The sequence below is a fragment of the Drosophila teissieri genome, chromosome 3R, assembly GCF_016746235.2.
Source record: "Drosophila teissieri strain GT53w chromosome 3R, Prin_Dtei_1.1, whole genome shotgun sequence".
Classification (NCBI taxonomy): domain Eukaryota; kingdom Metazoa; phylum Arthropoda; class Insecta; order Diptera; family Drosophilidae; genus Drosophila; species Drosophila teissieri.
Genome location: NC_053032.1, coordinates 14,400,589 through 14,415,017, shown reverse-complemented (window position 1 = coordinate 14,415,017; position 14,429 = coordinate 14,400,589). Strand labels below are relative to the sequence as shown.

At 43.4% G+C, this 14,429-nt stretch overlaps 7 protein-coding genes across 7 annotated transcripts; 6 read left to right on the top strand and 1 right to left on the bottom strand.

The window, feature by feature from the left end:
* The first annotated feature begins 1,294 nt into the window (after positions 1-1,294).
* Positions 1,295-2,960, top strand: LOC122622504 (protein yellow). The gene is made up of 2 exons (XM_043800976.1): positions 1,295-1,562; positions 1,906-2,960. Exons 1-2 carry the CDS (start codon positions 1,295-1,297, stop codon positions 2,958-2,960), a joined length of 1,323 nt encoding a protein of 440 aa, XP_043656911.1.
* A 532-nt stretch (positions 2,961-3,492) lies between these two features.
* On the top strand, positions 3,493-4,958 carry LOC122619155 (protein yellow). The gene is made up of 3 exons (XM_043795904.1): positions 3,493-3,840; positions 3,975-4,368; positions 4,459-4,958. The coding sequence occupies exons 1-3, from the start codon at positions 3,493-3,495 to the stop codon at positions 4,956-4,958; spliced, it is 1,242 nt and encodes a 413-aa protein (XP_043651839.1).
* Positions 4,959-5,297: 339 nt separating this feature from the next.
* On the top strand, positions 5,298-5,830 carry LOC122620080 (dolichol-phosphate mannosyltransferase subunit 3). Its single transcript, XM_043797373.1, has 2 exons — positions 5,298-5,528; positions 5,607-5,830. The coding sequence occupies exons 1-2, from the start codon at positions 5,379-5,381 to the stop codon at positions 5,739-5,741; spliced, it is 285 nt and encodes a 94-aa protein (XP_043653308.1). The 5' UTR covers positions 5,298-5,378; the 3' UTR covers positions 5,742-5,830.
* A 656-nt stretch (positions 5,831-6,486) lies between these two features.
* Positions 6,487-10,017, top strand: LOC122620079 (GILT-like protein 1). Its single transcript, XM_043797372.1, has 4 exons — positions 6,487-6,675; positions 8,868-9,002; positions 9,080-9,439; positions 9,576-10,017. The coding sequence occupies exons 1-4, from the start codon at positions 6,604-6,606 to the stop codon at positions 9,759-9,761; spliced, it is 753 nt and encodes a 250-aa protein (XP_043653307.1). The 5' UTR covers positions 6,487-6,603; the 3' UTR covers positions 9,762-10,017.
* A 347-nt stretch (positions 10,018-10,364) lies between these two features.
* Positions 10,365-10,709, bottom strand: LOC122621751 (vitelline membrane protein Vm26Ab-like). Its single transcript, XM_043799725.1, has one exon. The coding sequence runs from the start codon at positions 10,683-10,685 to the stop codon at positions 10,365-10,367; it is 321 nt and encodes a 106-aa protein (XP_043655660.1). The 5' UTR covers positions 10,686-10,709.
* A 684-nt stretch (positions 10,710-11,393) lies between these two features.
* Positions 11,394-11,747, top strand: LOC122621428 (cuticle protein 16.5-like). The gene has a single exon (XM_043799283.1). The coding sequence runs from the start codon at positions 11,418-11,420 to the stop codon at positions 11,745-11,747; it is 330 nt and encodes a 109-aa protein (XP_043655218.1). The 5' UTR covers positions 11,394-11,417.
* A 1,432-nt stretch (positions 11,748-13,179) lies between these two features.
* LOC122621427 (vitelline membrane protein Vm26Ab-like) lies at positions 13,180-13,528 on the top strand. Its single transcript, XM_043799282.1, has one exon. It carries the CDS (start codon positions 13,232-13,234, stop codon positions 13,526-13,528), a length of 297 nt encoding a protein of 98 aa, XP_043655217.1. The 5' UTR covers positions 13,180-13,231.
* The last annotated feature ends 901 nt before the right edge of the window (positions 13,529-14,429 follow it).

Here is a 14,429-nt window from a genome sequence, read left to right as displayed (position 1 = left end):
TCAAGCCTAGTTACCGTCCAATGCACAGTCGTTGCACTCAACTGGCACTTAAATGAGGCGTGAAACGACAGCCAAACAAGTTTTTGCCACATTTAATGAGTTTATTTCTCCATTTTACTGGTTTGCGGAATAGTTCTCAGTGGCGCGCGCCTCCGCCACTTTGGTTTTGCATATAAAAGGCCATAGACCATTTTGATCATAAAGCCATAAGCACCCAATGATTTATTTATTGGAGAATATGTGTTAATTTAGCATGTTTAAGATTACTGTGTGCGATAATGTGCTTCCAATTCAAATTTGTAAAGTCATTAAGGCAATTAAGTTTTACTTGCAGTGCCAATTTAATTTCCTCTTTTCGGTTGCAAATATTTAATCTAAGAAGTAATATTATTCATTTAATGTAAACACCAATTAACTATTTGTTATTTTCTTTTTGAAGCTTGAATACTGAATAGGCGAATAACTAGCAATGCACATTATAATTGTTGTCTTTTTCCTTTTTCGCTGACTTTAATACAAGTTAAGTAAAATTACTTGAATTTTAAATGAATTTATTATTCCAAGTAAGGTGCTTCTATAAGCGAGGAACCACTGTACTGGTAGCCCACATCTGAAGGAGCCCATTAACCATAAACAAAAAAGTCCACTGACTGAATCACTTCATGTCGATATTCATAAGCTTGGCTAGCAAGACAAGTGATAAGAGCTGTGACATAAATCAGTCCCTGACTAGCACTACTTCGGGTTTCCTCAATGTCAACACATTAAATCACTTTTGAGTCTGTGGAGTTCTCTGTGAGTTTTGTTTAAATCTTGTCTATTAAGTTATAGCATTCCTTATAGCCAAATATCCTAATACTTAGCCGATCGAAAAATAGTTCACTTCATTTGCATTAAGGCATTGTTATTGTTAGCAAAGTAATAACGCTGTAAATTTCAGTTACCACTTTCTTATTTATAAAATCACCTATTTATATATATTTTATTAATAAAGATATAAACAGCGAAATACCCGTAGCAAGGGTAGGAAAACAAAAGAAGAGACTCCAGAGAAATGAGCATATAAAAACAACCAAGCAGATTCAAAATACAATTTAAAAACCAGTTGGAGTAAGATATACCATCTTGAAATGGCTTCTGGTTTTGTTGTTTCCCAATTTCGTATGGTTTTTGGCGTGCGATGGTTTAGTATAATGGCAAGAGCCCTCGCGTAAGGATCTCTCATCGTGACAAATAACTCGTAAAATGTAAAACTTCATAACCACTCAAACGTTGACCAAACTCAGTGATAGCAATGATATTTCCTCCTAGGCTTATTCTAGCCCTTGCTGTGGGGATCGCTTACCCAAATCTTTGCCTGGCCCAGTACCACATTAATCCTCCCAAGACCGTCTTCCCGGACTTCAAGTTTCCCTCGGATCACAAGGATACACCCATAGTCTTTGAATGGAGGAATCTGCAGTACGGCTTCCCCAGTGAACAAGAACGGGAGCAGGTGCTCCGAAATGGTCGCTACAATCCGGATAGTCCCATTCCCATTGACATCGATGTTTATTACCCACGTAAGCAGCACACAGCAGTATTGCGGGAGTCACAGATTTATTCATTTTTTACATTGAATAATTGATTGGCTCATAGTATTTGACAACTTGGTGGCTTTACGCTTGATTAGTACAGCTATACAAGCAAATGAGCTGTCAGCCAATCAATTTGCATTTTGAAAAAGGAACATACTACTTAACAACAAGTCAATTTCATTTACTGGGAATAAATTGTAAAATATGTTTGATATTTCAATATTTTTTCAACAAGAAGAAAAGGAGCAGATCCTTTTGATGTCCTTATTATTTTACACTGATACCGCTGATGACCTTGTACCCTAAAGACTCTTCACCTAATTTCCAGCTAATGGCGGTCCACCCCGACACTTCGTGACGTCTCCCCGCTTCGGACAGGGAGTTCCCTTTTCCCTGGCCTACGTCACCAATGTGCAGCGGGAGAACGGAAGCGAAATCCAGGCCTATCCCAGCTACCAGTGGCACAGCAGCCACGGAGCGAACTGCGATGGTCTGACGTCGGTGTACCGCATTCACATCGACGCCTGTGGCCAGATGTGGGTGCTGGACAGCGGGGAAATAGAGTTCGTGCAGCACTGTGCCCCGCAGGTGGTGGTCTTCGACCTGGCCACCGATCAGTTGATCCATCGCTATCGTCTACCCGAAACGTCCTACAAGGCGAAGGTCAGTAGGTTCGTGAACATATTTGCAGACATCAGGGATCCGCCGCCCAGTGGGCAGTGCAAGGATGTGTTTGCCTACCTGGCGGATCCCACCAGCAAGGCCATAGTGGTGTACGATGTCGTGGGCCAGAGCTCCTGGCGCATCGAGAACAAGTTCACCTATCCGGACGCGAAGTTCGGAACGCACACGGTGGCTGGCGAGAGTTTCGAGCTGCTCGATGGCCCTCTGGCCTTGGCAGTGACTCCTTTGGGACTGGGATTGCGCCGCCATCTGATTTTCCACGCGCTGACCAACGAACTGGAGCTGGCCATTCCCTTGGATGTCCTGAATAACGCCACCAATTGGCAGAAGGGCTTTAGCTCCTCCCTGTCGGACTTCATTACGCTGGGCAAAAGGGGGATTCAGTGCGCCACACATGCGATAAGCAGGCGGGGATTCTGGTTCTGTGGCTTCCTGGAGCCCATCGGCATTTTCGGCTGGGACATCCGAAGGCCCTACAACCGGGAGAACGTCCAGCCACTTGCTCTCAATCCGGTTACGCTGCAATTCGTGAGTGGCATGAAGATTGTCCGCAGACCTGCTGATGGCCAGGAGGAACTGTGGCTGCTCTCCGATCGCCTGCAGAAGATATTTGCCGGAACCATTGACTACAGGGAAATCAATTACCGGGTGATGCGGTGCGATGTGGATGGCCTCTTGCAGGGGCGGGGCTGCTTTTAGGTGCACAGAAACCCTCGAGATCTGTGTAAACACTCTTAAGCCGACATAAAAGATGTCCATCCATAAATCTTGGGACCATTCGAAGGTGTTTGCTTGACCGCCACAGGTACACGACCTTTGTCTTCGACTTTGATGGTCAATTACACTCGCAGAAATAAACACAAAAATACCAATCACTCTTTGGCAGCTCTCTTAGTTTCCTTTACATTTAATTTGGGAAGCGCGGAGGGTTATGGGGAAAACCATGTTCACCTTTTACATATATTCATACCTAAAATTATACAAAATGTATAAATTAAAGCCAAAGTAAATAAAGAACCTTATTTAAAGCTTCTAAAGCTATTCAGAAATTAATAATTGAATTGTAAATATATAAATAAACACTACGTATACTTAGCCCACGTTTTTGTGAGTGTACTTCAGACTGAAGGCTAAGAACTTAAGGGCCTACCTGCACATCTTTAGTCTTCGGCAATCGTTTGAACCGCGCGGAACTGTCACTTAGCACTTAGCAGGTTCCCAGTAGAAAGCCATGTGGGTCGTCCTCCTCGCGTTATTCTGTGCAGTCCGGGGCCAGCAGTTGGTCCTCAAGGAGCTGCACACCCTGCACCAGTGGACGAACCTCAGTTTGGGCGACGATCTGGCCAAGGGCAATCGCTTTCTGCCAGTGGATGTGGACATTGAGTACGGCGATGAGGGCAGGCATCGCACCTTCCTCACGATCCCGCGACTGGGGATGGCCACACCCTTCACACTGGCCACCGTGGCTGCGGAGCACAATGAGCTGGTGGAGAATCCCCGACTGGAGCCGTATCCCAGCGCGGAGTGGCACGTGCCACCCAACAACTGCTCTGGCATCACCTCGGCCATTAGGACCTATGTAAGTACAAGTATATGAATATTTGGCCCATTTTATATTATATTTTGACTGCTATGAATACGGTCTCATGGATTTACTTAGTAGCTATTCTTTGAGCATATGGCTTTTTAAATTCCTGGCTATGTTCTTCCCAGATCGACGAATGCTGGCGTCTCTGGGTGGTGGACTCGGGGCAGGTAAACTCCCTGCAGCTGTGCCCGCCCCAAATCCTCACCTTCGACCTGGTGAAGGACGAGCTAGTGCAGCGACACCCACTTCCTCCCAGTGCCTACATCCCCAGCGTGTCCATCTTCACGGCCCTGGTGGTGGACCTGGCCGAGAGCGGCACACCCAATCGCTGTGTGGGCGGCAGGGCCTACATAGCCGATGCCTGGGGCTACGGCCTCATCGTATTTGACTCCCTGTCGGGACGATCCTGGCGCATCGAGCACGAGTCCATGAAGCCGTCACCTTTGCTGGGACTGGGACGCTCCAGCAACTCGCAGGCGGGAATATTCACAGTGAGCCTCAGTCCCAGTGAGGCGGAAGGTAACATTTCAAACCCAGTTCTAAAAACGAACAAATTTGTTTGATTTAAGATAAAACCTTATAACCTTAATAACCAATGTAAATTCACAGAGCGCTTTTTGTACTTCCACACGCTGAACGCCTTTAATGAGGTCAGGGTTTCGCTCGCCCTGATCAACAACGAGACCTTCTGGAAGTCCACGAATGCCAGCAGAATGGCCAGCAGAGATGGCTTCCACAGCCTGGGCACCCGGGGAATCCAGTGCGAGTCGGAGGTGATGGACCAGTCGGGGAATCTCTACTGCAGCCTCATCAGCTTGGGCGCCGTGGTGAAATGGGAGGAGTCCGTGGGCAACTACACGGCGGACGACCTGCGGGTGGTGGCCTACAATCCGCACAAGATCAAGTTCGTCACGGGCCTCAAGATCAACCGGAATTCCAAGGGAGAGGAGGAGCTGTGGGCCTTGAGCAGCCAGCCGAAACTCTTTGTGGGCGGCGACTTGCCCGAGAACGAGGTCAAGTTCCAAATAATTGGCTGCCGAACCGCTGACCTGCTTGCCAATACGCCGTGTACAGTGGGCGCCGCAGCAACCACGCCCACCAACGTTTAATTAAATCTTAGGTTTAACGAGTTTGAAACTGCGTCTATCGATTACTTTGATTTGAATTGCTGGCTGTAGAAGGCTGGCTGCTATGACGCAACTTGCCTATCGATTGGTAACTGTGGTTAGCTGATTGCTATGGCGTTTGCATTGCTAACTGTATATAGCTTTCTGTTGTCGCACAGGACTTCAGATTGCCAATTGGAATATTAAACATTGTCTAAGTGGAAAACATCTCATTGGAAAAGTGCCAAACTCATATTTACTTATTGGAACCACTTCTTACTAGATATTAAAAAATGATCGATAGCCGCCGGTTAATATCGATATCGAAGTGCCGGGCGAACATCGGATCAAGTTCCAGCTCTAAGTTTACGTGTAGAACTTTTTTGTTCGATTTAGTTTGTTTACCAATAAATTTCGTTAACCATGACCAATCTACAACGCTGGCTGTTTTACGCATCCCTCTTTGCGATTCCCTACCTTTCGGTTCTTTTGGGAACTGTGCAAACGCCATTGACTACCAAGTATTTCCTGCACATTCAGCTTCTGCCACTTGTGCTCCTCGTGATTTTTGGGGTGAGTTCATAGATAGGAACCTATAAGAGTCTGCAGAGATAACTTCTCCTATTGACTACTACTGTTTATTATCCTCAGATCTATTCCGTTTGGACTGTGCTATATAGAACTCTAACTTTCAACGATTGCCCCGAGGCCGCCAAGGAGCTGCAAGATGAAATTCTGGAGGCTCGCAAGGACTTGATAGCCCAGGGATTTCGGTTTCGGGACTAATGAGGGACTTGGGGACTTCCAGCTCCCAGTTCTTGTGCATTTTAATCTGTAATTCCATTATTTATAAAACCAAAAATCAAGCAAATGTACTCTATACCGCATTTCGTGTGGGCGAAAGGCTGGTTGGGTCTGATTTCCCCAGGTGTCGGAAGTTTGTTCGGCAAAGTATGTTGAGGTTTTGAAAGGATTTGGAAAGTATGAAACACAGTTAAAAATGTATATATGTACGTATAAATTTTTCCTTAATTGGGTTACGTTTACTGCGGGCTGAATATAACACATTTATATAACAATGTCGCTGAGGGCAAAACTAAACCAAAATAGTTATCAGGTAAAATATGGTTTGCGGAAGAAATCGTTTCTTTATGATTACAGAAATAGCAGAGCTTATTTGTATCCTATCGGATACTGAAAACGTGTTGGAAATACATTATAAAACAAATCCCGAAGAGTATGAAAGCTTCGGCTATCTAAAACCATCTAATAACTTTAAATGTGTGTACATCTGCACTGCTCTCTCATTTCCCTCAACACTTGGCTTTAACTCCCTCTCCGACTGGAACTCCGATCGAGAGACTGGAATAAAAGTACAACAGAAGCCCAGCCCAAACCCGAACCCAAATTAAAGTGCAGGCAAGTCTCCCTCATCGCTGCCATCGTTCCAGTCTGGAAATCGGCTTTCGACTGGCGACGGCGGGCAAGTGGCAACTGGAATTGAAACTGCGGTCTAAGCGACAAGCTCTCCACAACAAACAACAGTTCGCGCTCAGCCACCGAACCGCTAACAACACGACTGCCGTTCGTTACGTTCTGACTATTTACCTGCATATATAAAGAATTTTGAAGAACGAGAAGCCTGAAGATGAGTCACAAAATCGCCGCCGTGTGCCTCCTGATGAGCTGCCTGATTGCCTCCGCTTATGGCGCCGCTAAGGTGAGTTTCCGGCTCGGAAAACCCTCCGTAAAGCTTGCGAAAAAATCCCCATGCCCAACTTCGCCATTGCACAACAAACAGCAAAGCGTGTCAGGGGCATCCGAATGGCGTTTACCATCTAGGTGAAGACGTGATTAAGTCGAATAACTAAATAGAAGGGAGGAGGGGAGGTAGATGAAAAATATATTATAAAAAACCATAGAAAAGCTGCACCCTTTTCGTGGCAGCAACAAGTGGCATTTCGAGAGTTTAACGAACTGGGCCACCAGTCGTCCGATCGGAAAATGCCGCCACCGTGGAAAAGCGTACGTACGTATGTACGTATGTATATGTGAGGTTCTCCATAAGCGCCCTGTTGCTCTGTTGTTATTTTCATTTGGGCGAGGAACCGGTTCGAAGACCAGTTTCGATTTCTCACAGAAGAACCGGTGCTCGCCGGCTCAGCCCCAACTGCAACTCCACTGTTCTACACTGAAGACAATGCTTACGGGGTTCCCAAAAAGTTACAGCAATGTCCAGCAGATGATACTGTGTGGTCACATTCATTTCAAGCTAACAAATTTCTAACGCTAAGATAGTTTTTCTTTGATAATTCGTTTATATGAAGTAATTATTCCAGACAATATATTTTATCTTAGCCCTTACAAATTCTTTATTATATGGTTATTGTTTGAAATTCTTTATTCATTTTTTTTATAAATTTAGAGAGTGTATCTAAAAGTCCTAAATAGTTAATTGCAACTTACTAATGGAGAAGCTTATCTAGCATTCTAAAATTATTCATTCATATTTTTAGCACTCTACAGACCCGTTAATATATATGTATGTATGTAATTGTGTTTTCGTCACGTCTTAAAGATAGGTATAATTTTTTTGTGTGCACATACATATGTACATATGCGCGGTACAATGATACATGAGTGTATATACATATATACTTAGCTGAGTCTGCTGCTGTTGTTGTTTAGATCGAGAAGAATGGCGGGTTCTTTCAGCGATGTGTCATTAGCTTTTATATAACTTCAACTCCAGCAAAAGCAATTTGCATTTGTGTTCATACACGTCATGCCAGTACATTTGTGCTTATTTTCTTTATTTTTTATTGCCCCTGCTTTTCTGTTGGCATTGTTCAAGCGTTTGCGCTTCGATCACGAGCTTTCAGGAATGTACTTATATTATTGCCTTCTAAACACAGCTTCAATTTGGGATTAAATAGCCAAATGAAATTACATTAAATGCAACTTGATTGTACAGCCACTAATAAATAAACATACGTATTACAAGCACGTAAGCTTGAAAATAGGGCATTTGTTGTCAAATATTTAATTTTACTACGAATTTTTTGTTGACTGTACGCCGTTCTTAAAAAATAGGCGTTTGATGAATTCTTGAAAGAAAGCTAAAGTCAGCAATATTTCTCTGATTGATAGGTACATAAATGTGTCGCCATTTCTGAGTTCAGTTGAATTGGGGGAGTAACCTCAAGATAGCAAAGCAAATGTACTTATACACCCACTTGCTTATGTATCACGAGTCAAATTTGAAAACCAATAATAAATATCCAATGATAAACTGCAGCATAGTTAATGGTTTAGCTTTTGAGAAGATAGTAAGATTGAATTTGATCTTGTTATTCTGGATATAGTGTGCTACGTTTAGTTCAATATAAATCAAGCCTTAATTTATTCTATACGCAGATATGTATATAGTAGGTACATATTTTCCTTATGTACAGCCTTCATGTGCATGGCGGGCCAAGTTCAACAATATTTTGGCTCGAGGACTAGAGCATGAGGCAGTTGTCCCCAATTGATAAACAAAGGGTAGCCATATTTGGACCCTGTCCACTCAGCCGCATGTGATTTGCATGCCTCGGCTTGGCTGCACTCTCGAAAAATGCAAATTACGCAATGCACCCTCAATGGCCAATGAACAGACTGCCACCACTACATATTACGCAAAATGGGTAGCTCAAATATAATACAACTTAAATTGCTAAATAATCCAACTTAATAGTCCAACATCAAAGCAAGGCAACATCTTGTGCAACCTATCAAATTCTTGAGATCTTCTATAAAGGCTATAGATTAGTTAAATGGATCCAAATAATATAATGATAAGCAAACTTATATATATTTTGTAGTCTCGTAATATATTTCGGCTCATTTACCATACTCTGTTCTGCTCTGCAGGTGCCCATCTCCATCTACTACGAGTCCCTGTGCCCGGACAGCGCCAAGTTCATTACGGAGCAGGTGTATCCGGCGATGAAGGGAGAACTGCGCGATGTGGTGGAGCTCACCTTCGTGCCGTTCGGAAAGTCTCAGGTGAGTGGTCCCTTGGCCCCGTTTGTCGGCAGGACAATGGCTCATTTGCATGGCCCCTGGCCTGGCTTCCTCCTCAGTTCGTTACCCAGGGCTCCGAGGTGACGTTCACCTGCCACCACGGTCCGAACGAGTGCTATGGCAACAAGGTGCATGCCTGCGCCATCGAGCACATCCAGGCCAACTCCTACCAGGTGGAGTTCACGCGCGAGTCGCTCACGATGGACTTCATCAACTGCCTGATGAAGGCTGGCAAGAATTTCCCGGACAACGTCTATCCCGGCCAGCGATGCGCCACCGAGAACCACATCAACAACTGGGAGAACATCAAGACCTGCGCCAACTCCACCGAGGGAATGGTTCTGCTCAGGAAGGCCGGCGAAACCACCATGCGGCTCAAGGAGCCCCTCACCAGCGTGCCCACCATCCTGTTCAATGAGGTGAGTGAATCATATTACATAGAATGGTCAAACAATGAATACGTCATTGCGGTTAGAGTTGAATTCATTAAATAATAAATAATCCTTGACCAACAACCCTTAATGATAAAAACCTATTCTATTCATCCACTTCCAGCAATTCGACAAGAAGGTGAATGATCGCGCCCAGGTGAACTTCGTGGGCTCCATCTGCCAATACGTATCCGCCCCGCAGCCGCGCATCTGCAACCAGCACAACGGAGCCTCGACCCCATCCTTGGCCAGCGTAAGCGCCATCCTTAGCTCCCTGCTGGGTCTTTGGTTTATCCGCTCCTTCTACTAAGCTAAGCTAAGCTCAACTGTCCACTCTCTCCGATGTTTCCGCTTATATAACTCTTCCAGTCAGCTCAGAAGTCTGGCCATCGGGAATCTCAACACTTAATGCTGTATTTTACTCTTGAACTTCTTGTTGGTTTGTTTTTAGGCCAATTGAAACGCAAGCCGTCCAATTATGCAGCTCGAATATGTGTATCAGAAATTAGTTTCGATAGAGCTGATCGTAAAGTAGCAATTTAATAAAGTTGATATAAAATATGAGACTTGAAGCTTTTTCTATTGTAACAGTGAAGGTAAGTCGGTTATAATGCACCTTTGTAGGTGCTTAACTACTAAACTATTATTATGAACGTTATCGATTTTTAATGAAAGTTTTAAATGAAATGATGAATATGAATATGAAATGACTATGCATACCCTGAATCTATGTAGCCTTTAATTTCGCGAATCAACTGATACTTAGTTGTTATTAAAAGGAGGATCCTCGGTCGCTTTGTGGCTTACACAATGCAGGAAATAATAATATTCAGATATAACCGATTGCTATATAATGATTTTATTTTGTTCGATCAATTACTTGGAGTCATTAAGTCTTTTTCGGGTGTCCTGATCACTTCTTCTTCAGGATGGAGCTGACGACAGCCGGAGCTGCATAGGTGGTGATGGGAGCAGCAAAGGCAGTTCCGGCGGCATATGTGGTCACAGGAGCGGTGTAAGCAGGAGCACTGTAAGCGGAGTAGGATGTGTAGGCGGGAACAGCGGCAGCGGCGTAGGTGGAGTATGCTGGAGCGGAGTAGGTGGAGTAGGCTGGGGCGGAGTAGGCCAAGGGAGCAGCTGCGGAGTAGGTGGCGGCATAGGTGGCCACTGGGGATGCGATGAATCCTGCCTGGGCGGCGGCAATGCAGAGGGGCAAGCAGATGAGGAACTTCATGTTGAGTTGGTTGTTTGGGCTTGTTGGTTGGTCAGTGACTGATACTTTTGGCAGTTTTCTCAAACTTTTTATAGGACAAATGTCGCCAATTAACCAAACGGGTTTTTGAGTATAGAAACCCTAATCAGAGCACAATTGAGTCCGCTTCGAGATTTCTGGTGCGTAATGTTCGCTGAACGCGGAAGCAGCACTTTGCTTTTATTCAGACGAAGGCATGTCAAACGGATTACCTATCGGTATTTTATTCTATAGTGTTCACTTATAACAGACGATTGGTTTTTTCTGTGGCAGCATTAAGAATTAGTTTAAAATCAAATACATTTGCCTTTTAAGGAAATACTGAACATGAAAGTTATGAAAACCGATTAATTTTTCTAAAATCCAAACATTAGAAGAGCTATCCATTTAAACGAATGTACTTAAATAAATGATAAATTAATAAAAATTCATATTATTATTTAAGAAATAATATAATATTAAATAATCGGCCTTAAGTCAACGAGAGTAAAACCATTAGGATTACACTACTAAACGACCAAAAGGTAATCCATTTGATACGCCATTGCCTGGCAAACCAGCATCATTAGTCAGCAGAAATACTACTCTGGTCACAATTGTGTTCTAATTAAAATTTGAAGTCCCATTTGAACTGCAGCACCTATAAAATGCCGATGAACATTGCCAAAAGTATCAGTCACTGACCAACCAACAAGCCCAAACAACCTACTCAACATGAAGTTCCTCATCTGCTTGACCCTCTGCATTGCCGCCGCCCAGGCAGGATTCATCGCATCCCCAGTGGCCACCTATGCCGCCACCTACTCCGCAGCTGCTCCCTTGGCCTACTCCGCCCCAGCCTACTCCACCTACTCCGCTCCAGCCTACTCCGCCTACTCCACCTACGCCGCTGCCGCTGTTCCCGCCTACACATCCTACTCCGCCTTAAGTGCTCCTGCTTACGCCGCTCCTGTGACCACATATGCCGCCGGAACTGCCTTTGCTGCTCCCATCTCCACCTACGCAGCTCCGGCTGTAGTCAGCTCCATCCTGAAGAAGAAGTGATCGGACTCCTCTGGAAAACGCAATGACTGTTTAACGATTCGAAACATGTATTTCATTACCTAAATATAAAATATGAGGCCAAACTCTTCGTATTTCCATTTCTGTATTAGAACATGTAACGAACCGCTACACTGATAAAAAATACAACAGGCCAGATGTTAACTCGAGATCTGAGCGCACGCACGATAATTGTCAGATCTCGGAATGCCTATACATAATTTCAATAAAAGATAGTTGCGTGCGACAATAAGCTACAACCGGGCTGCAAAAAGACAAATACTTTCACTTCGGCTGATCCCTTCTCTCACCTCCTCGGATGTTATGGACGCACTTTTCTTGCCCACCAAACCTATGGTCGCTCATAGCCCCATCGCTAAATAGCTAAATAGGTCTGTGCGGGGTCTGTGCGGGTCATCTGTATGTATAGATGAAGGTACATATAAATTAAATTAAACCAAAACAAGTTGGGAATTATTTGTATTTTGATCAGAACATTCGAAATGTTGGTCCAAATATGGAACGTGAACAAAAATCATAACTCTTGAACCAGTTGAGATATTTTAATAATTTTGTTTTTAAATGAAAGGTAATTTTAGTACCTTTCGACTTGGTGGTCATACATATGGTGTGATAAATAGAAGATTGTATACCCCAAAACAAATGTTTTTGGAGGCAGTTTTCTCAATTTTTATCCAATTTCGACAAATACTTTTCATTTGTTTTCTCTGAAAATGCTAATATGGTACATATTTAATGTTTTAAAAACAAAACATAAACAAATTTTAAAGAACAAAATTTGTATTTATTTTCATTTTTTAATTTGTCAATTTTTCATCTATGTCTACCTTTTTTTTACATTTTTGTTCAAAATATTCATTCAATATTACTTCATTTAATATTTTTGAAGAAAAGTTAATCGTTATACATTAATTTAAAATCATTTCAAAGTCAGGGATTGAAAAACTAGGCGCCAATACAAGAAAAAATGTATGCCCGCCATACAATTTCGTACTGCGCAGCGACTGCGATTGTAGCAGAATTTGCACTAAGCCGCGCGTTTTTTACGCTGAGTTTTCAAATTTTCGAAATGTTGGTCCAAATATGGAATGTCATACCTCGTTGAGTTCGTAATTAAATTACCAATCAAACTGTGTTCAAAAAAGAGTTTTCTTTTTCTTTCAAATTGTTTCCAAATTTTTATTTTTGTTAATTTTTATAAGTGAACACTATAGAAAAAATACCGATATCGTTTTGAAAACTTAAATTGCAAAGGTAATCCGTTTGACATGCCTTCGACTGAATAAAAGCAAAGTGCTGCTTCCGCACCAGAAATCTCGAAGCGGACGCAATTGTGTTCTGATTAGGGATTCTATACTCGAAAACCAGTTTCGTTAATTGTTGACATTTGTCCTATAAAAAGTTTGAGAAAACTGCCAAAAGTATCAGTCACTGACCAACCAACAAGCCCAAACAACCAACTCAACATGAAGTTCCTCATCTGCTTGACCCTCTGCATTGCCGCCGCCCAGGCAGGATTCATCGCATCCCCAGTGGCCACCTATGCCGCCACCTACTCCGCAGCTGCTCCCTTGGCCTACTCCGCCCCAGCCTACTCCACCTACGCCGCTGCCGCTGTTCCCGCCTACACATCCTACTCCGCCATAAGTGCTCCTGCTTACGCCGCTCCTGTGACCACATATGCCGCCGGAACTGCCTTAGCTGCTCCCATCTCCACCTACGCAGCTCCGGCTGTCGTCAGCTCCATCCTGAAGAAGAAGTGATCAGGACTCCTCTGGAAAACGCAATGACTGTTTAACGATTCGAAACATGAATTTCATTACCTAAATATAAAATATGAGATCAAACTCTTCGTGTTCCAATTTCTGTATTAGAACATAGCTTATGTTTTCTTCGTTGATTTATTTATTAAAAGCTTAATTAACTGCACTGCTAATCTAGGGGTTTCCCGCCCCTGCAATAATCATTAATTAACTATCAGATTAGCTGAGAGGGCTTGATGGGGTGGAATCAAGAGTCGGTCAGATGATGCAGCGCCCTGATACAGATTGAGTGCTTACTCAGAGTATTCAGAAGACAGATGATCATCGATGGGCAAAATCCATTGGTAGCCCGTGCTCCTGTGTTTGTTGTCAAATATTTTGATCGGAGGGCATGGGAGCAGCGTCAGCTGCTTATCGGCTAATTTGTTTTGGGTGCACAGCGATAAGCTGCGGGGGAGATGGGCGAGATAGGGGATATTCACTGTAGCAACAGGCTAAACAGAAGCTAAATCGCATTTGAGCGGACCGATTATGCCAGATGGACGTGGAGGTGGATGGAATCGGAGGTGGAGGCGGCAATTGTTGTAAACAACTCGTTGGCGAATCAATTTGCTCGCGCTGTTGATGTGCCAACCAGATTTGATGAGCCAGGGGAAAACTTAAATTTTCGCACTGCATCTGTAATCTACAAATATAGTACTTATACTTACAATCTCTGTAAAATCTGTTGAACTAGGGGTATTTCAACAGCTGGACCTGTTCAAAGTTGAATGCTGGCAAGCGACAAATAATTAACTTTATTTCATTGAAGATTAAAAGGTCAATATCATAATTAAAACTTATATTTATGATGGAATTCTTTAATAAGTGCCGAACATATGTACATATGTATATGTATGAT

Coding starts and splice junctions, on each gene's coding strand:
- LOC122622504 (XM_043800976.1), top strand. CDS start 1,295: ATGATATTTCCTCCTAGGCTTATTCTAGCCCTTGCTGTGGGGATCGCT. Junction 1,563..1,905: donor CATCGATGTTTATTACCCAC/GTAAGCAGCACA, acceptor CCTAATTTCCAG/CTAATGGCGGTCCACCCCGA.
- LOC122620080 (XM_043797373.1), top strand. CDS start 5,379: ATGACCAATCTACAACGCTGGCTGTTTTACGCATCCCTCTTTGCGATT. Junction 5,529..5,606: donor TGCTCCTCGTGATTTTTGGG/GTGAGTTCATAG, acceptor TATTATCCTCAG/ATCTATTCCGTTTGGACTGT.
- LOC122619155 (XM_043795904.1), top strand. CDS start 3,493: ATGTGGGTCGTCCTCCTCGCGTTATTCTGTGCAGTCCGGGGCCAGCAG. Junction 3,841..3,974: donor CCTCGGCCATTAGGACCTAT/GTAAGTACAAGT, acceptor TGTTCTTCCCAG/ATCGACGAATGCTGGCGTCT. Junction 4,369..4,458: donor CAGTCCCAGTGAGGCGGAAG/GTAACATTTCAA, acceptor GTAAATTCACAG/AGCGCTTTTTGTACTTCCAC.
- LOC122621751 (XM_043799725.1), bottom strand. CDS start 10,685: ATGAAGTTCCTCATCTGCTTGCCCCTCTGCATTGCCGCCGCCCAGGCA.
- LOC122620079 (XM_043797372.1), top strand. CDS start 6,604: ATGAGTCACAAAATCGCCGCCGTGTGCCTCCTGATGAGCTGCCTGATT. Junction 9,003..9,079: donor TGCCGTTCGGAAAGTCTCAG/GTGAGTGGTCCC, acceptor CTTCCTCCTCAG/TTCGTTACCCAGGGCTCCGA. Junction 9,440..9,575: donor CCACCATCCTGTTCAATGAG/GTGAGTGAATCA, acceptor ATCCACTTCCAG/CAATTCGACAAGAAGGTGAA.
- LOC122621428 (XM_043799283.1), top strand. CDS start 11,418: ATGAAGTTCCTCATCTGCTTGACCCTCTGCATTGCCGCCGCCCAGGCA.
- LOC122621427 (XM_043799282.1), top strand. CDS start 13,232: ATGAAGTTCCTCATCTGCTTGACCCTCTGCATTGCCGCCGCCCAGGCA.